Below are 27,297 nucleotides of genomic sequence, written 5' to 3' on the forward strand. Positions count from 1 at the left end.
ACAAGGACTGAATTTTATAGGTGGTAATGTGAATTTGCTTTTTCCACAGTTAGATGATGTACTGTCACTTACTGTTTTATATCAGATGGAGTCACATGCTGAGTAGGCTGGCATCTCAGAGATGGCAGTGGGGACAAGACTGACATGGAGTTTCTATGATTACCATCAAAGTTGAAACGAGATCAGTGATCCTTACCTCTACTTAGAAGGGGAATTTCATCAGATCCATTGACTTAACCAGTCTCATCACTAATATAGGGTGAGAGTGGTCTAATTCTGACTCACTACACTTCTTTTTTGAGCTACAATCCTTGCAATATAATTGCTAAACTATGCAACCATTTCATTTGTTCTTTGAAATATTAAGTATGTTTATTTTATTGAACACTGATAGTCTGGAGCTAAGATGTCCCCCAAAGCACAAGTGTTCAAAGACTGGTTTCCTTTGTAGCAATATTTGGAAGTGGGGCTTTTGCTTTGCTTAAAATCATATGCTTAGGAATAACAAGACTCAACCAATTTCTTACCTCCTCCCCAGAACTTGGAAACATACTACCTAAGATTCCCCTCCCTTCTCTGTCCCTGGGAGTGAACACAGGACTTGTGCTTGCTAGGTATGCACTCACTGCTGAGTTACACCCTAGCCCTTCACTGTTCTCTTTAAGTCAGTTTCCCTGTGTCCAAGCTAGCCTTGAATCCTTTCTGACTCAACCACCCTGTGGTCGGGTTACAAACATGGGAGGTCATGATTTGCCTGATTCTATTTCTCTTACTTGGACAGACAAGCTCTGTAAGTCTCAATAACCTGTTACTATTACAGTAGTGAGAGTTATAGCATGAACAGAGCTGTGGTTAACAGTGTCCTCGTGTCCCTGCTCTTCGAGGTGCACTCTGAGAGTGCTGGATGGCTTTCTGTCAAGCAATGGGATGGTGAAACCCAGCTTATGTCACTGTGTCTTTCAATATGCCTGACAAGAGAAAGGAGCTTGAGGAATGAATTACTTCCCTCTCAGAGATGGCTCATTATTTTCACTTCAGTAACTACTGACTAAAGAAAAGAAAGACACAAACCAAAGTTGATTTTTAAAATCACATTTACTAGCTCACATAAATATTTTGAGAACAAATATCCACCTTCCCTTTCTGAATCCTTAGCATAATTTATCATGGATTTTAATAAACTACTATGAACATCTAGGAGGAAAATGAATTTTAAAATCACAAAAAAAGCCAGATATGAAACACTGACAGGGTAACTTTTTTTAAAAGATTTTGCCACTGATTTGTAACTTTTACTAAAACAAATTTCACCTATAAATGCGAGATAATTTGTAATCCAATCGTGATTTGTTTGAATAACAGTTGCATTTCTACATTAAAAACTTGCAAAGCTTCAACTAAGGGACAAATAAAACATTCAGACTTGAGTTTACATGTTAAAAATGCTACCAACAGTAACAAAGAAACAATGACATCATATTAATTTACATTAGAACCATGGTCCAAAATACATTTTACACTTCTAATCTTGCTGCTGCACAGCAGGAACTTCTAGTGGGAGTTAGCATACAGTCTGTTCTTGATGAAGACAACACTAGACAGATGTTGCCTGATGTCTGGGTAATGCTGAATGTGACAAAACCAGCGAGACACATTAAGATATTTCTCCTTTTCTTGAACTGTCAGGTCAACCTAAGTAGAGATTAAAAACACAAAATATAATATTCACTGTACATAAGCAGAGCTGTCAACACTAGGAAGTAACTGACAGAAACTGAAAAACACCCAATCCCCCAGTTTTCAAAGTCCACATGTTTACACAAAAGTGAGAGCTGCAACAGTTGTGACATTTAATATTTTATGCTCAGTTCAAAACCAGATGTGCTTTCCAGGAAAACATCAAGCTTCCCATAAATACAAAAACTGACATGAATACAGAATTTAGAGGCCCAAAGCGGTTTTTACTTTATTAGAAAAAGAAAATGAGCCGGGCAGTGGTGGCACATTGCCTTAATCCCAGCACTCGGGAGGCAGAGGAAGGCAAATCTCTGGGCCAGTTCTAGACCAGCTTGGTCTACAGAGCGAGTTCCAGGACAGAGAAATCCTGTCTCAAAACCCCCTCCCCAGAGAGACAGAGACAGAGAGACAGAGAGAGAGAGAGAGAGAGAGAGAGAGAGAGAGAGAGAGAGGGAGGGAGGGAGGGAGGGAGGGAGGGAGGGAGGGAGGGAGGGAGGAGCTTTCAAAAGGCTAATATATTTCTTTCCCTGATTTCTAAGTAAACCCCAAAATGAAGAGTTTTTGATGTCTAACACATTTAACAAGAGAACAAGAATATCATTTAATAAAAAGGAAAAAGTATGTATACATACATTATAAATATATATTTACAGACAAGCAAACAGACAGACATGCGTAGGCACACACACATACACAGGTGAGTGCGAGACTATATTATCTTCCCCTCTCAACTTCAGAGAGAAAGCCCCATTGAAGGAAGTGACCTGCTAATTTTAAGTGCTTGCAGTTTAACACAATAAAAGGCTGTCTGTCTGTCTAGTGTCATATGACTTAGAAAGGAACTGATTCAGTCTCTATCTGTGGGCAGTAAGGACCTATGTTTTAGTGGACACAGCAGCGACTCACATCACCTACTATCTTGGATGCAAAGACAGAGGTGTTTATCATTCCCTTGGGGTCAAATTCCAAAGTAGGTGGTAACTCAAGACTTTTCTCTAAGACAAATTTTGGAATTAAGTTGTTCAGTAAGAGGAAGCCAAACAGAGCAGTAACGGCAGCCGTGCACCCATGTGTGGGTGGTACAACCTCTTCTCCTGTGTTAACTTAACACTTATAAAGGACACATAAGTCTTTATAACACAAAGAAAATAAACACAGAAACAACTTGGGCCCCACAGGCCCACACCCAAACAGAGGTCTGCATGTCTGGAGGCACTTTAGTGAGAAGATGTCCCAACGCTGTATGTAGGTGTGTTTATAGACAAATTTACCTGTCAAGTCATAGGACCTAGCAAAATGAAGGACAAACTAGAATATAATAACTATTAAAAAACACAAAACAAGCAGGGCGGTGGTGGCGCACGCCTCTAATCCCAGCACTCGGGAGGCAGAGGCAGGCGGATCTCTGTGAGTTCGAGGCTGGGCTGGACGGACAGCCTCGAAAACAATACAGAGAAACCCTGTCTCATAAAAAAAAACAAAACAAAAACAAAAAAAAACAACAAAAAACCCCAAAACAAACAAACAAAAAACACAAAACAACCTTAACAATAAAAGAGTAAACAGTCTCTTAATTGACATTTTACTTGACAGCTCAGTTTACTTAGACCATCTGCACACAAGCTGCTGTAACAAACTATAAATGCACAGATCTTGTTTCAAGAGGAGTAACTGTGGCTAGTTATCACAAAGATGTAATCACCACCATTTGTCTACATTAAAGGAATAAACTCATCATATGGAAATTTAAAAGATCCCTAAGTATTAGTCAAGACTGACCAAGAAAGTCTGTTTTAGTGTACAGGCTAATTTTTATTACAGAGAACTTATGGTTTTACATATTCCTGATTTTTACATTTGAAATAACACAGAAATAGGAGGTAATCACTTGTGGGCTTTAGTTTGTACTCAGAAAATACTTTGTAAATGAATTCATTTTTTTTCTAACGTCACCAATATAAATTTCACCAAGAACTTCAAGAGAAAATTGGGTTTTTGTTTGTTCCTTTTTTGTTGTTTGGGTGGTGCTAAGGGCTTTGACATGTCAGGCAAGTGTCTTACCACTGAGTTGCCTCAGTGATAATGAAAGAATAAATGATAACCTTCCTAGAATTTTAGAACTATTTTATTACAACAAAACTGTACTTAGCCATTTCTTGAGATGTAATTTTTCAAAATGAACTAAAATACAGAGTAAAACATTTCCAAACACTGAGTGTCTTTAGCTTATGCACCGAGATTTTGAACCAGGTGAAAAAGAATGTGTGTATTTCCTATTGTAAAACATTTGCTAACATACAGAACTAGTATGTTGCTACCAAGCTAATTATTTAAAAAATACCAATTGATAACATAAATATGCACTCTATCCTACAAACTCCACACTTGCAGTCTCTAATATAAGGACTATAATCCAACCTAAGTATAAAATCATTTTTATTCTAATAGCTTCTAACTATCCTAATATTTCAAGTTTAATCCAGCTTTCTCCTACTTGGATAGGTGATCTATTGCATAGTAGTCTCAGTTGATGTAAGCTAACTCACTCTTCCACTAGAAACACACAGGCTTCCTGAATGGATCAGAGTATACTTTACCATTCTTCGACTGCTTAGGCCTTGGAATTTGTGAGTCTGAGAAAATGATGATTGAACTTGGCATGTCACCTCTGCTACTTTTTAAAAACATTAAAACATTTTCCACATAAAGTTACTGTCAACAAACTAAGCAAGAAATTTTTCTCCTTACTGAACTCACTGTATTAAAAAAAAATGGTTCTGACGTGATCCCTGGCTATTTCATTTATAACACTGGCTTTCTACCACTTTCACCTGGTTATTTTATTTTACCTTTTTTTAAAAAAAAAAAAGGGGGGAACACAATGCAATGCTGCTTCCTGCTTCTCACTGGTCTAGGCACCAGTGTGTCTCTGGTGGTGTGGGCTCTTTCTCCTACTTACTCATTTTTGTTTATACTGGAACTCAGTAATTACTTTGAACCTTAAAGTCAAACAGAAAACATTCCGATTTACTTATTTCCCCCTAAGAAACATGGGGAACATTCAAGCCAACTCTTTGCAGCTTGGCTTTATCCTTCCATTGACACCAGGCTGTCTCTGTACAGTCGGTATTCTTGGGATTGCTTCATAGTGATTTCTCTCTCTTCTTCTCAAAGAACCCATATTTCACTGGTGCTCAGAACAACCCTCTGGGTCAGCCACAGCACCACAAAGGACTCTACCAATCTCAAGACACAGTCTGATTATAAGGGACCACCTCTTAGTGGAATCACTGAAGACAGCAGTTGGTGCTAGAGTTGGAATCAACCACAATACAGGCTCTGCTGACAAAGCATGATATAACATGCCAAGATGCATTGAGTGACACCCAATCTCAGAACTTCTCAGCCAGAGCTGAAACTCTGGGCTTCCAACATAAACAATCTAAGGGGATGATTTGATGACCCAAAGGTTCCTTGACTGTTTCATATACTGTGTTGATTACAGAGAAAGGATTTAACAACACCAAGCACTAAGTGAGGGACTGCAGGACTGGGCAAGTATCGGTAGACTGCTAAAATGAACAATGTTGGAAAAGCTGATGAGTACAAGCAGGTGACCAAGCCAAACTTAACACCTGGCAATCAGTCACTTTTCTCACACCTGTGTGTACTCAGACCCAATTAACAAAATGTCACTTAACACCATGGTGTCACCCTACCTCCAGAGGGTATTAGTGTACAAGGCCTATTCCTTAAGGTTTTTCTTCCAGTGAATACCTTGCCTGTTCTCTGACTTGGAAAGGGCACACACCTTGATTCGTACAAACCCGAAGCAACGGTCAAAAGAGATTTAGGAATTATTTTATTCAATGTTGCTTTGAAAATGATAACCCTAATACCTTTAATCACAACAGTCACTACAGCTATAAAATATATATATTCCAGAATAAATATAAGTAGGTTTAAATAGCTAAAGATTAGGATAACCCTGATTTTAATAGTTAGAACTGAGGGAACAGTTGAAAGTCTTCTGAAAAACCTAAGGCCTTTCAAGATGTCGGACTCAGAGTGAAGTAACTACAGCTAGAGCTAGGAGTATTTTGTACTGTAAAATTATGATTATCTTCACTGCTAGGGCAGGGCAACGTTGCACAGGTTCCTGCCCATGAGCTGCAGGAACCCAGCAGAGGAAAACGCAAACACACTCTTAGTTTGCATGAGTTTCATACACTTTATCATCATCTTTGTTTTGAATGAGATGGGAGAAATCCTCCTTCTTCATGATGCCTTCATGCTACAGGAAGCCAGACCTTAGAGCTCTGCAGATAACCACTGGCTTGCTGATAGTCACTGCACATTTCTCCCAGTATTAAGCTTTCAAACATTAAATAACACCAACATATGTGCCATGGCTCAACTCTGCTGAGCTGTAACTGCCCTATCAGACACGGTCTTGTTCAGGTCAAGTCAGGGGCTCCCCCAAGCTGAAAGACTGTATGTTTGCCACCAGGAGAGATGGTTAGATCCCTTAGCAGCAAATCCTATTTACCTTGGAGGCTTTTTTCATTTCGAAATGAGGTAAGTTCTGCCATGTCATCATTCTAAGTTTAAGAAGCTACTAAGGCACACTGAAGCTAGAACGGAATAAAAAGAGGCTGCAGGAACTCATGTTTCAGCTCCAATGAGGCTTTTTCCACATGTACATAAATCACTTGTAGATGCACAACATAAAATAGGAACACAGAATACTGAATACTGCTAATCTCACAAACTTGCATGTGGATAAGCCACTATGCTGAGAGTCAGTAGGGGACAAGGAAATAAGACACCAACTTCACCATTCCTGGCTTTGTGTAAATGAGTCATATTCCTTCTAAATTTAGGGACCATTCACCTATTACATTTCTCTGTACTAGCAGAATAATGAAAAGCTTCCTTTCACAGCTAAACGTGTTCCGTTTTGATGAGAAATTAGATGGCCATTCTACCTGTTAGAAACTTTGTATAATGACAATTTCTTTGGATAGCCAAGGACAATCATATTTTGTACATATTTGTCATGTGTCTTTTTCCAGCATTACCCGACTCTTTAAATGATCAAATTATATTCTGATTAGAAATCAACACTTGGTCCCATTTTCTCTAATTTTTTAAATAAAACAATATCTTTTTAATGAGATTAGTAGTTCCTTGAAAAATCAAGGCTTATGCTTCTTTTATGTTCCTCTCAAATACTGCACAGTGGGCAACACAGGATGCTCTTGATAATTTTAAGTGTAAAATAGGGAGTGCAAAGCTAAGCTAAGCTAATCAACTAGGTCATTACATTGTTACAGAACCTAATGTACTTCAGAAAGCCTCCTTTGTCCAGTATCTCACTATGTAGTTCTTGATAGCCCTGAAATTGTGGCAACCCTCCTGCCTCAGTCTTCCAAGTGCTAGGATTATAGGTGTGTGTTGCCACATCCAACTTGGTAATAAAGTAAAGTAAATCCAAACTGAGAAGTATGGCTTAAGCGGTGGTAGTTTCTGTAGGAGGTTGGCACAAATACGCCAATCTCCTGGGATAAGCAGATGGTACACCGTAGCAGTGAGGTGAAGACAACAGAGGTCTGTGCATGTCCAGTGCCCTGATTTTTTTTCTGTATTTCTATTCTGTGGTTGGCTAAGTCAGGTAATGTGGAATCTGCTACTGAAGAGGGCAGAATCTAATTCAATCACTTCTTACTCTGGTGGCTTACAGTTTACAAAGGGCTTCTTCTCTATACACTAAGATACTTAGAAAGATCTGCCTGGGTCCTTGCAAATATAGCTACACAAGTATGTATGTATCCTTCTCCTTGGACACAATACAATGATGTTCACATTTACTTGGTATCATGGAAGCCTGACTGTATGGGGGTGTGCCAGGAATTATGCCAGACAAAAAAGAAAATCTCTACTTCAGGGTGTTAGGGCCAAAGCCAGAAAGGTGGCAGAAGCCAGAAGAAAACCCTTCCTTGCTGACAATGTGAACTTGTTGGGATTAAGGAGTTACTGAATTATTAAGGAAGAGAAAGCCTGGTCTTAAGAAAGATTGGCCTAGTGGACCAGAGATAACAAAACTGACTGATACTGACTGATACTCAGGCAAAAGTTACTGCAGATCCCAGGAAGAGACAGGGGTGAGAGGACCCAGCAAGTGGAAAGAAACATCAGGCCCTGACTGGATACTTCAAGTGGAAAATATAGAAAATGTTATGGTGTTGGGGGTATGGGAAGTTTGAAAGATTTTTTTTTTAAGGCAGAGAAAAAGATCTAAGAAGGCATGGACTCAAGACAAACTGCCTGGGTTCTGGACTTGGGTCTGCCCATTAGTTAGAAAATACCTGACTGACCGCGCTGTGTCTCAGTTAACAGGGCCCACCTCACAGGAATGCTGCAGGAGTAATGAGCTGACACTTATACAGAGCAAAGAACAGTGAAAGGAAAACAGGGAGAATCTGTAATTAGATGACACATGATTTAAAATGCAGAGATTAACCAAGTCCTTAGAGGACAGATGTGAAGGAATGAGAGAAAAAGAGGAAAACAGAGTTTGGGAGATGACCCAGAAAGGGCTGGCAAGGAAGGGAGCTAAGGCGTGAGGCCAGGATGGGAGAAAAGGTGGTTGGGGGTTTATAAGCAGGTGGGCTGAGGACGAAAGAGCTCAGTGAACAAGCAGGAAGACTGTGAGAGGCTAAGGCGGTGTGGCAAGGGAGTCAGAGGGAGAAACACCTACAGATATGCAGAAGGAAGGAGGGCTGATCACCACATAAGCTTGGCTGCTAACAGAGTGAGAGACTTTCTAAGGCTAGCAAGCTATGCTTAGGTGATTTCTCAAGCAGAGCTCTTTGTACGCATAAAACATGGGGTAACTATAGAGCATGGCAAAGAAGCTGAAGGTGGCAATAAGATGTGGCTGAAGTCAGGCAGAACAGGGGGACATCTGACGGCAGGGGAAAATAAGTAAGCAAGGGTAATTACGTCATGCAACCAAGATTGGTTGGGTAGGAAGGTGCACAGAAGATGGGGTGTGTGTGTGTGTGTGTGTATGTGTGTGTGTGGTGGGGTTGATGGTGACAGAACCAGAGGCAGCAGCCGCAGAAGAAGAGCAGAAACAGAAGCTGAAAATACATCAGTCAAGAGTGGAAGAGAGGGCGCAGCTCTGCAAACGGACCATGTGGCCTACAGTTGCCGTGTTTAAAAATAACGTTTTCTGCGCCGGGCGGTGGTGGCGCACGCCTTTAATCCCAGCACTCGGGAGGCAGAGGCAGGCGGATCTCTGTGAGTTCGAGGCCAGGCTGGACCGACAGCCTCGAAAACAATACAGAGAAACCCTGTCTCGAAAAACCAAAATAAATAAATAAATAAATAAATAAATAAATAAAAATAACGTTTTCTGATAAGCTGAAATGTAAATCTGATTAAAAATTCACAACATTAAAAAAAAGTGATTCTGAATATTATGGGAAGAAAGCTAACCACCACCTAAATACTCACTATAAAGGGATGGAGCCCGTAGTACAGTAGGATATCTGCCAAGGTGAAGTTATATCCTGCAAGGTAGACTTTATCTTCAAGATAGGAATTGAGATCCTATGAAAAGAAAAAGTGTTTTACTTTAAAAACAGCGGTGACGAAGCTGCTGTGGCATATGACTCACAACATTTAGACAGCTACCCAAAAGAAAAGTACTGAGACTTAGCTACAGACACTGAACCTTATAGCTGCATGTGGTGGCTCCCATCAGCACTTAGGAGAATGGGCAGGGACACTGGGGAGAGAGCACTGTGAGGAGACCCTCTGGAAACAAACAATTGACAATAAAAAAAATCACAAGTCAGATGCCAATTGTCTAAAAGAAAAAACAAAACTCCAACAAAACGACATTCTCAGTGCCATCTATGTTCACGTCAGAGGGCAATGTTTTGTTCTTATGATGTGTAAACCACACTCACTCTGGCTGGGGAGGTGGCTCAGTGTCGGTGCCTGCACACAGATGGGGACCTCACTTCAGGTGAGACCCTCAGCATCCACATAAAAGCTGGGCACAGTACTGTGTGCCTGTAACCCTAACGGAGGCAGAGTCAGGTGGATCCCCAGAGCTTGCTGGCCAGCCTCTCTAGCCATCCGTGAGCTGTAGGTTTAGTGAGAGAATTTGTCTCAACCAAACAAGGTGGGAAAAACAGGAGGTACCTGAGGCTGACCTCTGACCCCACCTGCATATGCACATAAATCTTCACATACATACAAACTACAGACGCAAAATTTAAAAAATCATGCTCTTGTTAAATTTTTCCCAACATAAAAAATTTCTCAGATGGTTCTCTCCAAAAAATAGTTATTGGTTTTTGATATGTATATACGCACACATGCAAAATAGTACATATAAAATATATATTTCAAACACTTTGTTATATGTTGTCAGTATATATTAGTACTTTACTTAGTATTATATGCATAACATAAAATTGACTACCTACCCATTTTTAGACTGTACCTGGAAGGCAGAGCCTATATGTTAAGCATGTTTAGTTTCAAACCAGTCTCATGCAAAACTAAAGCAGTGTAATTAAATGCCCCCCTCCCTCCCCTCTAGGTGCTGGTAACCACTGTCCAGCTAGGTCTCTGCACAGATGCCTCACGGGCTCACTGATTTCACTCAGTGCAAAGGGGAAAGGGAAGAAGGCCACCAAGTGAAGGCCTGGAGGGGAAGGACTTCCATTTCCTGGCTCCTGACGTGCAGACTAGACACAGTCAGATACCTTCAACAGGGTATGGGTGTCTTCTTTGCGGGAGTGTCCATCCACTTGGGTGACCCTGTACTCTAACCACTGCTGAACGATGGCCTTTTCTTCTGCAGTGCTCCCCAGCAAGTGTTCTTTATTGGCTTGTTTGACTAGATGGGTCGCAATGGTAGCCAATCCTATTAGACTTGGACCATTGTTTGTTTGTAGAACTGGAATCTTAAAAGGAAAAAAATTCTTCAGAAAAAAACCACCAACAACAAAGACCATCATGATTATAATCTGGAGCTAAGCACTAACATCCCAATTTTTAGAAATACTCTATAATACTAAATTATGTATAACTGAAAGTTAGGACGACAGCGGTCAAAGTATTGATAATTTAATGGCACACTGGATGATACAACTGGAAAAACACTACAAAAACTGGTTAAATGCCACCAAAATTCAGAACCAGGAGTATACAACATGGAAAACAGAAACCACAATACTTTATTAATTTCACTCATGATTCCCCACACTTGGCTACACGTAGTGGCTGATGCCTGTAATTTCAGCAACTTGAGAAGCTGAGGCAGGCAAGACGATTACAAGTTTCAGGCCAGCCTGGGCCACAAAGGGAGACTTTGCAACCAAAAACAAACAAACAAACAAAAAAAACAATAAAAACAGACTGCCCTTACCCATATACTAAATAATACCTGTTTAGACAAATTAAGATTATGTGGCTTTACCAAATGTAAAATCTTACTGGTGCAGTAAAATAAGTCTATATATTTATTTTTTGTGGTGTTGGGGGATAGAATCCACTGAGTCACATCCCCTGCCCCATAAAAGTTTATTTCTTATTTAAGCAAAGCCTATAGAAGTCTGAGGAGACTATTCCTACCAGTGCCTCAGCACTCCTGGCTTGTACGTTGTAGCAATTCTCTTGAAGCATCTCTAAAAATGCAACGGGGGAGTAGCCAGCCTGAGATACTTGTGCCAGCAATCAGATGTTTCCTTCTGAAGTTATGTTTATCACCTCTTCATGTAACCACTTACTCAAAACTGTAAGGACCATACTGTGGGAAATGTAGCCCTCCCATGAATCAATGATTCATGTTCTGGGAACACTCATAGACATCACCTACAACCAATTTTAGAACCCTTATAAGACAAAGGAAACAGACTTCTTTCTCCCTCTATAGGCTATAAATTCAAGAACTACTTGTTTGGTTTTCCGTTAAACTTAAATCTGTTACTACATGTATACGGGTCACACGCATGCCTAGGAAACCAGAAGATAACTATGGCTTCTCTGGAGAATTAAAGACCACACCTGGTGAAAAGTATTAACTAGGGCTGGAGGTGGTGGCGCACACCTTTAATCCCAGCATTTCCAGAGTCAGAGACAGGTGGATCTCTATGCGTTCAAGGCCAGTTTGGCCTACAGAGTGAGTTCCAGGACAGTCTGGGCTGCACAGAGAAACCCTGCCTCGAAACCCAAACAAACACCAAAACTCCCCACTTCCTCTGTGCTATTCCTCACTGTGCTCCTCCCCCGCGCTTGTTCTGTTGGGGTCGTAACTGCTGGTGACTGTCCCTCATACTAAATAATCCTCGAAAGTAATACTCCTGTCTTGACAAGTTTTCCAAAGCCAAACGTGGCTGACGCAAAGGAAAAGGGATGAGGACAGAGAACCTCATCACCTCTGGGAAGGCTGGCCTTTGCAGTCTATCACAGGCAAGTCACTCAACCTTTCCAGGTGTCACTTTAAGTTAGTGCAAATCCCACAACACTGCTACGTTTTGAACAAAAATTTAACCTGTACCTAATGGGAAAAAAAGCATTAGGGCCCAAACAAGGACAGGCTATCTGGAACCACTCCCCCCAATACACATTCAAAGTGGGTTTCCCACGGCCATTCCCCCTCTAATACAGTCTTCCCAAGGCAAATAACACGTTACAAACAACTCATTTTCAACACCCTGTGAAATGGGAATCCTTTCATCTCGCCAGGCGCCCCACGGTGCCACACCGGGTAACTTCCTTACTTCTCTGCACACTGCACATCCAAGCCAATGTGTCTCCAGAATGAGCAGGGCCCCATTCCTCGTTCTCTCCACCAAGCGGCTACCGGGGATCACTCTGTACTGTTCTCCTGGCTTTGGAGCCAGCCAGCCGCCTGCAGGGCGAGTCCCCGGCCGCATACCCGCCCCACCCCGTGACTGCTCCTACGGGGGTCCCTGAGCAAAAGGAGCACTCACGGCTAAAGTCCGCCTAGAGGGATCTCAGGCCGCCGCTCTGCCCACGCCTCCCCGGGCTGGCTTTCTGCTCTCAGAGGGGATGATGACATTTGCCTGGAGGTCCAGACCCAGGCATGCGGCCCGTCCCGCACGCACGTGGGGCGCAGCGTCCACTCTCGAGACCCCGCCGGGTCCCCTCTCTCGAGTCTCGGTAGGCTCCGGGCCAAATCGCCGCGCTCCCGCAGCCCCGCCTCACCTGTCGCTCGCCCTGAGCGCTGTACTTATTCCCCGGTCTCAGTCCCAGAGACTTCTCCAGCAGCTTCAGCTCTGCGGCCGCCGCCATCTTCTGGCCCAGCTCCTGGCGGGGGCGGAGCCTAGACTGCCAGGGCGCCGATAGAGCAGGAAGTCCGGCCCCCACGGATGTGTCCCACGATTGGTTGGACGGACAGCAAGCGGTGGGGGGGGGGCTACGCAAAGGGGCGTGGTCAGCGGAGGGCACAGGGGCGGGCCTTAATAAGGGGCGGGACCTAGCAAGGTTCTGAGACAGGTGCATGGCTTTTCAGGGAGTAGTGAAAAATCTTCCCCTAGAGAAGCACCGAGTCCAGATAGTTTCACTGAACAGTGTATCAGAATTTTAAAGATCGAATTATTGCAAGGCTTATAATACTGTTGTGGAGCATTGAAGAAAGATTTAGGCTATTTGTTTTATAATTGATTTCCAAACCCATATCAGAGTTCTCCAAATAAGAAAACTATAGACTAAGTTCAGTTAAAAATACAGATAATGGCCAGTGATCAAGCAAGGTGACTTGAGTTCTGTGGTGGTTTGAATAAAAACGGCCCCCATAGGTTCAATAGAGAGTGGTACTATTATAAGTTGTGGTCTTGTTGGAGGAGGTGTGGCATTGTTGGAGGAAGTGTATCACTGGGCGTGGACGTTGAGGTTTCAGATGCTCAGACCAGGCTCAGTGTCATTCTCTCTTCCTGCTGCTTGCTGATCCAGATGTAGAATTCTCCAGCTCCCTCTCTAGCATAATATCTGCCTACATGCCTACGTGCTTCCCACCACGATGATAATGGACTAAATGTCTGGATAGTAAACCAGTCCCAATTAAATATTTTCCTTTATAAGAGTAGCCATCGTCCTGGAGAGATGACTCAGAGGTTAAGAGCACTGGCTGCTCTTTCAGAGGTCCTAAGTTCAATTCCCAGCAACTACATGGTGGCCACAACCATCTGTAGTGAGATCTGGTGCCCTCTTCTAGGCTTCAGGCACACATACAGGCAGAACTTTGTATATGTAATAAGTATACAACAACAACAGCAACAAAAAAGAGTAGCCACAGTCATGGTGTCTCTTCTCAGCAATAGAAACCCTAAAACAAGTTTAATCCTAGTATGGTGGTTTGAATAAGAATGGCCACATAGGCAAATAAAACAATGACCATAATAGAAGTTGGTACCGGGGAGTAAGGTTTTGCTGTGGCAAGCCTGATTATGCTATTTGCTGGAGGAATATGGAAGACTTTGGAACTTTGGACTAGAAAAGTGGTTGAACACCTTAAGTGGGGCTTAATGAGCCATCCTAGTTGGAGCATGGAAGACAGTGCTGAGGGTGATTTGAACTGTGGGGGCCCAGCACAAGAAATTTCAGAGGGGAAGAATATTAGAATATAGCCCAGAGACCATTCTTGTGGGACTTTGGCAAAGAATGTAGTTCTGTTCTTGGCCCTTGTCCTATAAACCTGCCTGAAGCCAAATTGAAGACTTTGAATTAATGGTGTTGATAGAGGAGATTTAAAGATAGCCTAGTACTGGGGTTATTTGTGGTCACTCTTATGCAGATCTATAATGAAAAGGAACAAGCTGAACAAAGAAAAATACAAAATGTACAGTTTGAGGAGAAATGGAGCCCCAGGAGATGTAATGTTAGAGCCAAGTCTAGTGCTTAGGAGATAAACTTTTTTTAAAAAAGCCTGTTGCTAAACGGAATAAACGGAGTGGTGACTTCAGGCATAAGACCTCACCTAGCTAAGTTTTCAGTTTGTGAAAAGGAATTAAGAAAAGTTTAAACAGTGAGGGAAACCATGGAAAACAGAAAGCTGATGCATGTGGGGACACCAGACCTTGAACAGAGACCCACTTCCCCTTCGGCCTGGGATCAAGCAGCTGTGAGATAATGTTTACTGAAAACAATTCAGTGCTATAAAGCTCTTGATAGGGCTCAGATAAGGGCTCGCTCACTGAAACACCATGACTTTGACACCCCCTATGGCTAGATGCTTCTTCCTGTCCCCCCTGTGGTGTCTCCCCGATTCTGGGGCCGGAGATTAAACCACCAGCCAGGAGGGTGAGAAGTCTGGAAATAATTGTATGTAGATGGATGGCAGAAGTCCTTAAAAAGGGAAGCGTTTTTTCTTGGAGAGACTTCTCCTGAGAGACCTCTCTCCTAAGCGGACTTGGGGTCTCCTCCTAAGCTGACTTGGGAAGCATAAAGTTTTCTTAAAGCAACCAACCGGTCTCTGTGTCATCTATCCCGACCACCTCGCTACATTCTCGGATGCAGGCTGCACAGCAGGTGCGACAGATGCACATGTAATTGAATGAGGGGCCAATTTCTAGTCCCAGCAAGCAGCAGAACTTGGGAGCTTCACCACATGGTTCTTGATTTAGAGTCAAGGGTACAAGAAAAGGAATGTGGAATCCACCTCCTCAGTTAAGGAAAGCTATGGAGGCCAGGCATGTGTCAGGGGTGTCCCTTTGTGGGGTTCCGGAGAAGCCATTGTGTGAAGCTCTGATGATTAAGGCTGGATTGTGTTGTAGACCCCAAGATGTTGGAGATGCCAGAGTCGTGGGATACCTGGCGAGGAAAGTTGCAGACCAGGTGTGGCATCAGCCCAAGGGAGAGAAGTGTGTTACAGTAAACAAATCTGGAAGGAGCTAGAGATCTGAAGGGTGCTTTGACATTGGACATGAAGACACAGAATGTGGAGCTTGCCCTGCTGGTTTTCAGTCTTGCTTTGATCCAGTATTTCTTCACTATGCTCTCTTTGGGAATGGAAATGTATATTCTGTGCCGTGGTATGCAATCTGATTTTTAATTTTTATTTTACAGGGTGTCTTAGTTGGGGTTTCTATTACTGAGAGGAGACACCATGACCACAGCAATTCTCATAAAGGAAGACCTTTAATTGGGGCTGGAGTATAGTTTCAGAGGTTTAGTTTATTATTGTCTTGGTGAGAAGCATGGCAGCATTCCGGCAGACATGGTGCCGGAGAAGCCCCCAATCAAATACTTCCTTTCATAAGAGTTGCCCTGGTCATTGTGTCTCATCACAGCAATAGAACAGTAACTTAAAAACACCTAGAAACCCCACAGTGGAAGGAGACAATGTCTCCACAAATTATCTCCATATATGTACTGGATTTGTGTGTACTTGAACACACACACACACACAACTTAACAATTAAAATATGGATACAATCATTCATGAAATAGAATAGAGAGAATCAAATAACATATTTAATTACATAGCACATCATGACCAAGTGGAATTTAGTCCAAATGTTCAGGGAATTCAATATTATAAATCTAACATAATTCATCATGTAAGCAGACACAAAGAGAAGTTCAAACAATCATTTTTATAGATGTAGAAAAGTCCTTAACATTACTTTAAGACTCATTTATATTTAAAAATAAAACACTCAGTGCGAAGGTAGGGGCTAGATGACTCAGAGGGGAAAGGCTCTTGTTGCCAAGCCTGGTGGTATGTGCTTGATCCCTGGAACTCACATGCTGGAAGAAGAGAGCTGAAATCCACAAGCTGTCCTCTGATCTTGTCATAGACAATATGGCACACCTCCTCACACCATCTGTAAACACATATGCACACAGAAAAGACAATAAATGCAAATTAAAAACCTAAAAAATAAAGATAGTCATTTATATTTATTTATTGTGAAATAAAGTGGTGCCCATAGGGAGTGGCACTATTAGGAGATGTGGCCTTGTTGGAGGAAGTGTGTCACTGTGGGGGTGGGCTTTGAGGTGTCATTTATGCTCAAGTCTTTCCCAGTGTCTCAGACCACTTCCTGTGGCCTGCTGGAACAAGATGTAGCTCTTTCTCTACTTTTAGCTCCATCTCCACTACTATGTCTGCCTTCATGCTGCTGTTAAAATGATAGACTAAATCTCTGAAACTGTAAGCCAGCCCCAATTAAATATTTTTTATAAGAGTTCTTGTGGTTACAGTGTCTCTTCATAGCAATAGAAACCCTAACTAAGACAAATAGGAAAAATTTTGAGGCTTCCTTCTTTGTTACATTGTGCTGCAGCTGGAGTAGATAGTCACTAGAAGCATGCGTATTGAAGCAAGAAGCCAAACTGACCCTGTTAAAAGACTGTAGTTTCATATTTTGAGAACTCAGTCAAGGGGGGATATCACAAGCAATAAAAGAATTTATAAAAGTAGCAAAGAGAAGAACAATATTTGTAAATCAGTAGTAAGAAGTGAAGGAGGGTAGATCCTACTTGCACTAAATGTAAAAATCTCAAAAATCATGATCACATTTAACCCATATTAAGTGGTTATGTGACTAATGGTATAAATTCATAAATCTTCAAAATTGGAATTAAATAAATGGGCCATGGTACCATAGAGATGTCAATCTTCATTTAGTTATAGGGGCTTTTTCTTTTTTCTTTTTAATGTGTCATGCTCAGGAGCAAGCCTAGGACTTCATACATACTAGACATGCACTCTACCACTGAGCTATATCCTGTCTTGAGATGGACTTTTTAAGGCATAAGCATTTATTTATATATGAATTTTATTAGTATGTGGGGATACTCCTATAACATAGTATATGTATGGAGGTCAGAGGACAATTTGAAGAGTCTATTATCTTTTTCTACCACATGGGTTCTGGGGATCAAATGTAGGTTGTCAGATTTGATGGTAAGTGCCATTATCTGCCAGGCTGAAGTGAACTTATTTTTATTTGTAAGTGTGTGGGGGGGTTAGCTTAGGATATAAATAGACTATAACTTACTTATCACCCTCTATGTATATATGTTGTATATGTTTGAGTTTGTATCAAATTTAAATCTTCTATTTAGGCTAAAAGGGGAATTGTAGGGTTGAGCCCCATAAAGCTATCCACCCTAAGGGTAGGGATAAGGAAATTTAGCACAGGTAAAGATAAAAGGAAGTAAAAGAGAAATGAATCCCTCTTCTTCTCCTCTCTTCTAATGGAAGCCTGCCACGCGTCTGACTCCCCAGCCTTTGTGTGTAAGTTCTTATTCTGATAAATAAATATATTATATTCCATATTGCATTGACTTCCCTCAGTGTGTGTGTGTGTGTGTGTGTGTGTGTAGGTGTCTGGGAGTGCAAAGGCTGAGATCCCCCTTGTACTGAAGTTATAGGCAGCTGTATGCTGCCTGACACGGGTGTTGGGAATGTCCTCTGCAAGATCAGTTCTCCCTCTTAATTACTGAGTCATCTTTCCTGCCCCTGAGCTGGACTTTTACAAAACAGTTGACAAACTGCAAGTGTGTGAGAAACTCACCTGTACAAAACGTAAATGCTCATAAGCATCAGGCAAGACCGTGAGGGGCGTTTGTCTATAACATGGAGGAAATTCCTAATCATGAATTCAGATCCAAGCACAAGCATGAAGATGGTTCTTATATTTCACTGTCAAAATAGAGGCTGGGTTGGGGACATGGCTTAGTAAAGTGGTTGCAGTTGCAGCGTAAGCTTGAGGGCCAGTGTGTGCATCTCCAGAACCCACAGAATATGGCATCATACATCTGTAATCCCAGCCCATCTGCTTCCAGATGCTCCCATCAGAGAAGGAGTCCTTGGAAGCAAGCAGGTTAGCTTGCCTGGTGTGGGCAGCCAGCGGTACACAAGAGACCCTGCCTGGAACAAGGCGGAAGGCAATGACTGATACTCAGGATTGTTCTTCAACCTCCGATGTGCCCAGTGGCATTCACCTCTGCACTCAGACGCACTCACACTCACATACACACTCTACATACATGCATCGAGTCATGCATACACAGATAAAGAAGCTTACAAATATAAGGAAGTTTTGAGGAGTTATAAAAAGTCACTCATTAAAAAAAAAGCTGGGTCAGTTGAAAAACTTGGTACCATGGTAACCAGTAATAGTATAAAAGTCTGGAATCTGTAATTTATGAATAGATGTTTAAAAAAGAAAAAGATCAGACCAAATCTGTGGAAAATGAGTAAAAATATGGATAACAATTTCACAAAAAACCTTACAGCTATAAAAAGGAGCTCAAACGACTAACTCTAGAGTTACCAAATAGGAACACAAGCAACCCCTTCTCATGTAGCAGATGGGTGGCAATCCAAAAGCGACAGCATGCTCAGGAAGGCTGAGGACACAGTTATTCTTAGGCACTTCAGGTGGAGAAGCAAAGCTACATAGTCCCTGTGAGGGAGCTGAGTCTGATAATGTCTAGCGATGTTTCTTTCTTTTTTTTTTTTTTTTTTTTTTTTTTTGGTTTTTCGAGACAGGGTTTCTCTGTGGCTTTGGAGGCTGTCCTGGAACTCGCTTGGTAGTCCAGGCTGGTCTCGAACTCACAGAGATCCTCCTGCCTCTGCCTCCCGAGTGCTGGGATTAAAGGCGTGCGCCACCAACGCCCGGCTGCGATGTTTCTTAAAAGGATGAATGTGTGTGACTATAAAGGGCTACCCTGTTTATGCAAATGGTCCTGTGAACACTCAAATGTTCTCAAGTAAGGGACTAACTAAGGTTACCGTGGCATTTGTACCCTGGGGTGGTAGGAACCACTGAACAGGAATTAGGAACACCCCAGTATAGTGGGAGTAATGGTCTCCAGGCTGTGTCAATGGAGAAAGCAAGGCAGGAAAAATTTTACACTGTGTTCTCCATCTAATAAAGTTTGGTGTGCAGCAAATGTTAGCACGTTTTTGTTATTATTGTAAAGCTGAATTATGCACCCAAACCTTTATAAAGCGTAGAGGGAGGAGAACTTGAATTAGGCAGAGTGGCTATACCCTTTCTTTTAGATTTGTCTGTGGAAGCAGGTATATTTTTATGTCATTTTAAATTCATCAAACTGAAAAGGGAATGTCCAGAAAGTCTCCAGAAAAACAAAACGAGACACATAGTACATCAAATCAGTAAGATGACCACAGAGTGTGGGATTCTTTTGCTAAAAAATATTTTATTTTTAATTACGAATATGTGTATGTCTGTGGGTATATGCACATGAGTGCAGTGCCCTCAGAGGTCAGAAGAGGGTGCCAGATCTCCTGGAGCTGGAGTTACAGGAGTTTGTGAGCCCATTGATATGGTTGCTGGGAATCGAACTCTGGTCCTCTGGAAGGGCAGTGTGGGCTCTCAACCACGGAGCCATCTCTCCATCCCCCAGTGTGGTGTTCTTTTAGTGGTTTTATAGTATGATCATTGGTGACAATTCAACGGAAAATGTTTTTGTCTTCTTTGTTGTTGGTGTTATCTCTCCAATGCTTCTTGGCAGTGTTAGAGTAGTTGGCATTATTCTTATGGGGTTGCATGTATACTGTGGAATAAAATAAATGAATAGTTATAGAGTATCATTGGAAGTTGGGATTTGGGTATTGCAGGCGTCAGACAGGTCAGGATTAACTCAAACTCTTTTGTACTGAATTTAAAACAAAATATCCAGATGAACTCAGATTGCTTTTGTCTTAAAGAAAATAGGAAATATTTCTTGACTTGCTATGTTCATTCACAAGGCTTCAGAGCAACCGCAACTCAGTGGCAAAGAGCACCCCAGCTTCAAATGCCATTTCCCACAATAAATTATGGGGGTTCTTTGGAGACTGGCTGCTTCTAGATGTTGGCAGGAAATGCATGAGATGAGAAAGACACTTGGTCTCTCTTTCTGGCCTCTGCATGTGCATCCATGGGCATGAACAAGCTCCCTGTATGCATATGTATGAATACCCCTTCCAATACAGTAAGCATAATGTGTGTGACGATTCATTTTGGTTATCAACTTGATTGGATCTGCAATCAACTAAAGAGTCTATGAAAGAGCTTTCTGGAAAGATTGCTTGAGTGGAAAGACTCTCCCAGAGAATGGGGCTACACTCTCTCTAGGTAGCCCAGACAGAAGATCTAAGGGAGGAAAGAATGATGCTTTGCCTGTTTGCTGTCACTCCTGCCTGTGAGTGCATCTACTTTGTTGCTTCTGTTGCCATGCTTTGCTGACATTGGAATCCAATATCCTTCAGCTTTCCCATGTGGACTAAAAGTCAGTAGCTTTAAAGGAAGCCATCAGGCTGTCAGCACCATATTGGGATTGCTTAGGCATCCAACCACATACACCAATCAGCTTCTGGAGTCTCAGCTTCTCTAACTTGCATCACCATGTCTGGCTCTTAGGATCTTTCCTCCTCCTCCTCCTCCTCCTCCTCCTCCTCCTCCTCCTCCTCCTCCTCCTCCTCCTCCTCCTCCTCTTCTGCATAGATCCCTGAGCCTAGAGGGGAGGGACTGGAAAAAGACATCTCATTTGTAAACAAGTGCTCCAAAGTCTCTGCATGTCATTCAGTTGTGTTGGCCAGGCCTTTGGATCTAAGAAATTTGTAGCAAATGATACAAAAGAAGGAATATATTACATGAATCTGTGGAGATACAAACAACAAATTCTAAGTCATGGAAAACAACCAGACAATCTGATTGTTTCACTCAATAAAATCAAATTTAAAAAAAGTAGAAAGACATACTATATATTTAGAGTCATAAGGGACACAACTAATTTCATTGTATGTACCCTTTTTACTTTATTTTTGTCCCTGACTCTAATAAGCTAGTAAAGTTAAAAAAAAAAAGGGGCTGGGTGGTGGCACACGCCTTTAATCCCAGCACTCAGGAGGCAGAGGCAGGCGGATCTCTGTGAGTTTGAGACCAGCCTGGTCTACAAAGCTACACAGAGAAACCCTGTCTCAAAAAATCCAAAAAGCAGAGAGAGAGGGGGGGCAGAGAGAGACCGAGAGAGAGAGGGACAGAGAGAGAGACAGAGAAAGAGAGAGGGAGGGAGGGAAGGAGGTGTTGGGGGAAGTCCTGTGCATTTGTCAATAAAGTACTGTTGAGCCTATAGGGAACCAAGATAGGAGGGACTAGGAGCCCAGGAAACAAGCAAGGCCAACAGCTTGATAATTAATACAGCGTCTTGTGTGTTTATTTGGGACTCATGTGGTTCTAGAACCAGGCTGGCGGAAAAGCGGCTCTGGAACCAGGCTGGCGGGACGGTTTCTCACAAGGAAAAGCTTCTCTTAACATAATGGTGATCAGGAGTGGGATTGAATTTCCACGTAGAATGACAAAAGCTTTAAAGGAATTTTAGAAACAGAAGAACGGAGAGAAGCACAGATTTTTGGTAGCAGCATTTTCTCAGGTGTGCTCTGTTTTGCTAGCGACAAGCCGAGATTCACGCGGCTCACTTACCGGAGTCTTCCTGACTCGGCAAAAAAGAAAAAACAAAAAAACAAAAACAGCAAGGTTGTTTTAGGAGACTCTGCTAACAATTGAAAACTGTGTATGTACAGCTGGAAGTGGCAGCTTTTGCTGGATGTCAGCATGGACTGAGGCGGTAAGCTGGAATCACGCTTACGCCCGCCATCTTGAAACGGCAGTTTAAAACAGCTTCGGTTTTACAGATAAGACACGTGGCCAAAAAAACGTAAAGATTTACAGTAAAGTCAGACTTGGATGAACAAAACCTTTAAAGGTTTACAGTGTGTTTAAAAATATACGTGAGATTGAGAGAGAAAATAAAATGACAAAGTTGTATATAAATACAAAAGCCGGCGTTGTGGTGGCACACGCCGGTAAGATTTACTCCAGAGGCAGAGGCAGGCGGATTTCCATAGAGAAATCCTGTCTCAAAGAAAAATAAATGAAAGTAAAATAAATAAAGTAATAATAGATAAATAAATAAGCCACGTAAAGATGGAAAATACACAGAGAGTCTGGATGTTGTACACTATTGTGTTTTTCAGTTTTTTGCTTGCTCAAGAAGGAACTGCTACTAAAGTACACTTGATCATAAATGCTGCTAAATTAATCCAACTTCTATCTTTTGAAAATGCCTTGACTTCAAAATTTAAGTATAAGGATATGTTACTTGGAAAAGGAGATTTTACTTATGTTTCCACAGAAAATGAAAAGCTGAGGATTCCTTCCAGGCTTCTGTGGTTCGACGAACCAAGACCCCCCGGAAGCAGTGGACCAGGTGTTCCAACTATTGAGACAGCTAAGATGATACAGCTTTACAGACCCCGAAAATACAGACTGATACAGGTTTCTGAGTTTTGTCATGATCCCCATGGTATGAACAGCGCCCCCCTCCAGCATGAAGCAGTTTGGAATGAGCGACATCCTGATTCCCATCTTGTTTATAAATCTTTGTTTTCATTTAAATGGGATTGTTTATAATTGGCTAATGATCACAGCCAATCTTTTTTAATGGTAAAAAAGGGAATTATGTTATGGGTATTGTTTTTCATTTATTGTTACAAATTCAAGGTCAATTTTGTGACATGTATACTTCTCTTGATTAAGTATTGTGCTTATACTGATCTTTTAAAACGTAATGCATAATTGAATACAGACTATAGATAGTTATTGATAACAGAATTTATAGTTAGGTAAGTTAGATTTTCTAGATATACAGAAATATATTTGAGATAGATAAACAGTCTTCAAACCTTTCAAAGACCTTCAGAAAATGGCATTTAAAAATGGTTTAGGGTTTTTCTTGACAATGAGAAATGTCTACTCCTGGCAGCACCAATTACGTCTGAGAGGAAAATGGGCATTGAAGAAACTCGTTATGGAGTTTGCTTTCAACATGGCAAGATTAGCCATTTGGGCAAGAAACTGCTCTTGCCTAGACTGTTTGACTGTTGTTGTATAATCTGGACATGCAGGACCCACAGGAAAGTGACTGTTGAACTCAGTCTTACAGGGTTCCTGCTTCATGGAAGAGTCTACGAGACTTTCTGCAGAGCAAAGAAAAATGACTGACAGACTGCCGATGCAGATGGACAGTTTTGAAATTTCCTGCTTTGCTGAGAAGTGTTCCAGACACATGGTGGCCTATGGGCTGAAGATGGATGCCCCAACGTTACAGAGGAACTTCGGGTGACTGTCCAGGCAGTAAGATGTCTCTGTCAATCCTAGTGTTTATATATTATCCTTCTGTGGTCTTTGATGGAGTTGAAGACAGATAGTTATAATTATAGTTTTCCTTAGTTATGATAAAAGGTACATATAGAACTTTGGACTCACAAGGATGGGATGGATGATATTTTCTTTAAATCTTGCTAAAATATTGTAACTATGTTCTTATTTGATAACTGTTCTGTTATACACAATTTGACTGTGTTAAAGTTAAGACCTTTCTTTTTGTTTAAACAGAAAAGAGGAGATGTTGGGGGAAGTCCTGTGCATTTGTCAATAAAGTACTGTTGAGCCTATAGGGAACCAAGATAGGAGGGACTAGGAGTCCAGGAGAACTCTGGAAAGAAGAAACACAGAGAGTCGAGATGTAACGCCATTGGGGTAGGAAGCCCGGAAACCTCTCCGGTAAGAGACATACTTAGATTAACAATTATGGGGTAATTACTTAAAGCAGAGCTAGCCAGTAAGAAACAAACAAGGCCAACAGCTTGATAATTAATACAGCGTCTTGTGTGTTTATTTGGGACTCCTGTGGCTCTAGAACCAGGCTGGTGGAACAGCGGCTCTGGAACCAGGCTGGCTGAAAAGCGGCTCTGGAACCAGGCTGGCGGGACGGTTTCTCACAAGGAAAAGCTTCTCTTAACAAGGAGGGAGGACAAAAAACAAAAATAAAAGGTTGGTAGCCATACATTAGTTTGCCCATCATCAAAGTACCTAACAAAATCAAAAAGGTGTGTGTGTCTGTGTGTCTGTGTGTGTGTGTGCACTATAGATTTGAATTACAGTACCATGATATGGAATGTTGACAATACTCACTTTATATAAAATGGCATTAAATTATTTGCTCAGTCTCACATAGATAATAGATCTGTGCATAAGGCTCCCAGAGGTTTTACAAGCTGCAGATGCCATGCCAGGCCAGGTAGTTGACCTTATTTTATGTAGTGAGGGGTCAGGCTCTGACACTAAGAAAAATATTGGCTAGCAGATTCTAACATACAGTCAGATTTGGGACCCATTATAGAAGATCTCGGACTTTCATCTGGTTTCCTGGTTCTCATGCCAATGGAGACCAGGTTTCCCATGGCTGTTTTCCTGTGCCGTAATGGGCAACTGATGCACAAGCTACCTCCCTCAGTATTAAGCATAAGAAAGCAAGCTTATGTTTTATTTAAGAGAATCAATAAGTGTATTTTTAGCTGCTCTGTCTATCTGATTTGGGGCTGTCAGGGTAGCCTTGCTCATAATAAAGATCATTTGAGAGACTGGTTTTGCCAAATGGAAACTGCTCTAATGTGCTGTTGTCATCGTCAAGTTTGAAATCCACGATACCTTAGGATACAAAGGAAATGTCAGATGAAATTAATTTGGCAAGTGGAACATGAACTGGATGGTTTGCTCTTTGGAGCAGACATGACAGCTCTCTGCATGTCACCCCCATGTCTGTTAAAATGATCTGTGTGTGACAGAAGCTGTTTCCTTCTGAGACTGCTCTTAGCGATGTCACCAACTGACAACACTCCCTCTTAGTAGATTATTTTTCTATCATGGATTGTGCTGGGCTTTAAAGTTAGGATTTCAATGACATCAAATGTGGGGTAGGTAGAAGGAGGATGACACAGGTGCTGGGCATGCCGTCATTTCTGTCATCGAATCTATTCCACTTGTTTACAGAGTCACCTCTATGCACCAGACACTGTTCTACCCATTAGGGACACAGGAACAAGCAACCATCCATCAGGCTTAGGTGTCTTGAGGGAAGCTAGATTTGTGCGTGGGCCTGCACTCTTGACCTCTATAGTTTAAATCTGGCCTAGTCCTTAAATGCGTCTGGGTTTAAAGGACTAATCTTCAGCTTGGTGCTCTTGCGAGGTGGTAGACACTTTAAGAGTTGGAGCCTATCGGTCCCAGATGATTGGAAACTTGGGGTGATGCCCTTAAAAATTGTAAGAACCTCTCTCATACTCAGTTGATCTCCCTCAGATGGGTCTCACCATGTAGTCCAGGCTGGCCTCAAATTTGCAGTCTTCTTGGGTCAGCCTCTTGAGAGCTGGGCTATCAATGTCTGTCTGTCTGTCTGTCTGTCTGTCTGTCTGTATCTATCTATCTATCTATCTATCTATCTATCTATCTATCTATCTATCTGAGGGGTACCCTGCAACAAGTGTCAGACAGGGAAGTGAGCCATGAAGAGGTGAGAAAAAAACTTGTAAAGAGTCTGATGCCAGGTGGTTCAGTATCAGCATATTAAAACACAATACAATATGGAAAAAAGTTTCCTCATGTAATACAATCCCAGTGGCACAAGGAAGTATACTTACATTGTAACAACTCAGGGTACATGTCAATTCTTCCAAAAAGATGGGTTCTAGACATAAGGAAGGGTCTGGCCTGTTCTCAGCCATACAGACAAGCATAGAGGTCATTTGGACTAGAAAAGACTAAAAGCCACTTCTGGTTGTGGTTGTGGGGGTTTGGTGGAGCCTCTGTCTACACAGATAATATAAGGGTCATTTAGAGTATTGGGTATCTCTGGTCCTGGTTGTGGGAGCTTGGAAAGCCCCTGGCTGTAAGGGTCATTTACAGTACTAAGCCACCTCTGTTCCTGGTTATAGGAGATTGATATGGTCGAGCACAACAGATAACACAGATCACCAGACTATTAATCACAATTCCTAGCTACTGGAAAAGAGGTGATGCACCTACCTGGGTGCTTAATATTTGCGGGTTCCCTACCAACATACATCTGTCTGTCTGTCTACCTATCTACCTACTTACCTTACCCATCCATGCATCCATGCATCCATGCATCCATCCATCATCTATCTATCTTTTTCCTTGCAATAAGGTAGCCAAGCCTCTTCTACCATGCAGTCCCAGCACAATGTGTTGCCTTATCAGAGACCAAAAGCAACAGGACCAATAAGCCACACATTGAAATCTTCAGAACTTGTGAGCCCAATCAGCCTCCTCCCTTTAAAAATTGGTCATTGCAGGAGTTTGTTATAGTAATAGAATGGTAATGAACACACTGCTTTTATACCCATCTGTATAGCCACCTCTCTGTCACCTGTTGCTTATGACTTAGCACACTCACCATCACAAATTCTTCTGTGGTTTCTCAGGTTGCCCTCATAGCCACTATATTCCCTTTCCATTTCCCTCCAGGTAGAAGTCCCAAGCCACTAACCTGCTATTCAATTTTTTTCATGCAGGAGAAGATGTCTGAACTCCCATAGGACTTAGGATTTAGTTGAGAGACCTTTGCCTGGTGACTTAGTTCATATATACTATTACTTCTTTTGACTTTATCTCCCGACCGGCACAGTTT

General features: G+C 41.9%; 1 protein-coding gene across 1 annotated transcript; it reads right to left on the bottom strand.

Annotated features, from left to right (window-relative positions):
• Positions 1 to 1,076: 1,076 nt before the first annotated feature.
• Positions 1,077 to 13,144, bottom strand: Eef1e1 (eukaryotic translation elongation factor 1 epsilon 1). Its single transcript, XM_005066367.4, has 4 exons — positions 12,991 to 13,144; positions 10,524 to 10,724; positions 9,259 to 9,354; positions 1,077 to 1,692 (listed from the first exon to the last, which is right to left on the bottom strand). The coding sequence occupies exons 1-4, from the start codon at positions 13,075 to 13,077 to the stop codon at positions 1,552 to 1,554; spliced, it is 525 nt and encodes a 174-aa protein (XP_005066424.1). The 5' UTR covers positions 13,078 to 13,144; the 3' UTR covers positions 1,077 to 1,551.
• Positions 13,145 to 27,297: the final 14,153 nt, after the last annotated feature.

The sequence above is a fragment of the Mesocricetus auratus genome, unplaced genomic scaffold (assembly GCF_017639785.1).
Source record: "Mesocricetus auratus isolate SY011 unplaced genomic scaffold, BCM_Maur_2.0 Super-Scaffold_100013, whole genome shotgun sequence".
Lineage (NCBI taxonomy): Eukaryota > Metazoa > Chordata > Mammalia > Rodentia > Cricetidae > Mesocricetus > Mesocricetus auratus.

What these genes read in the sequence shown, in the direction of transcription:
- Eef1e1 (XM_005066367.4), bottom strand. Translation starts at nt 13,077, where the DNA reads ATGGCGGCGGCCGCAGAGCTGAAGCTGCTGGAGAAGTCTCTGGGACTG. An exon ending in GCGCTCAGGGCGAGCGACAG is followed by an intron (nt 10,725 to 12,990) that starts GTGAGGCGGGGC and finishes TTTCCTTTTAAG; the next exon opens with ATTCCAGTTCTACAAACAAA. An exon ending in ACACCCATACCCTGTTGAAG is followed by an intron (nt 9,355 to 10,523) that starts GTATCTGACTGT and finishes TTCTTTTCATAG; the next exon opens with GATCTCAATTCCTATCTTGA.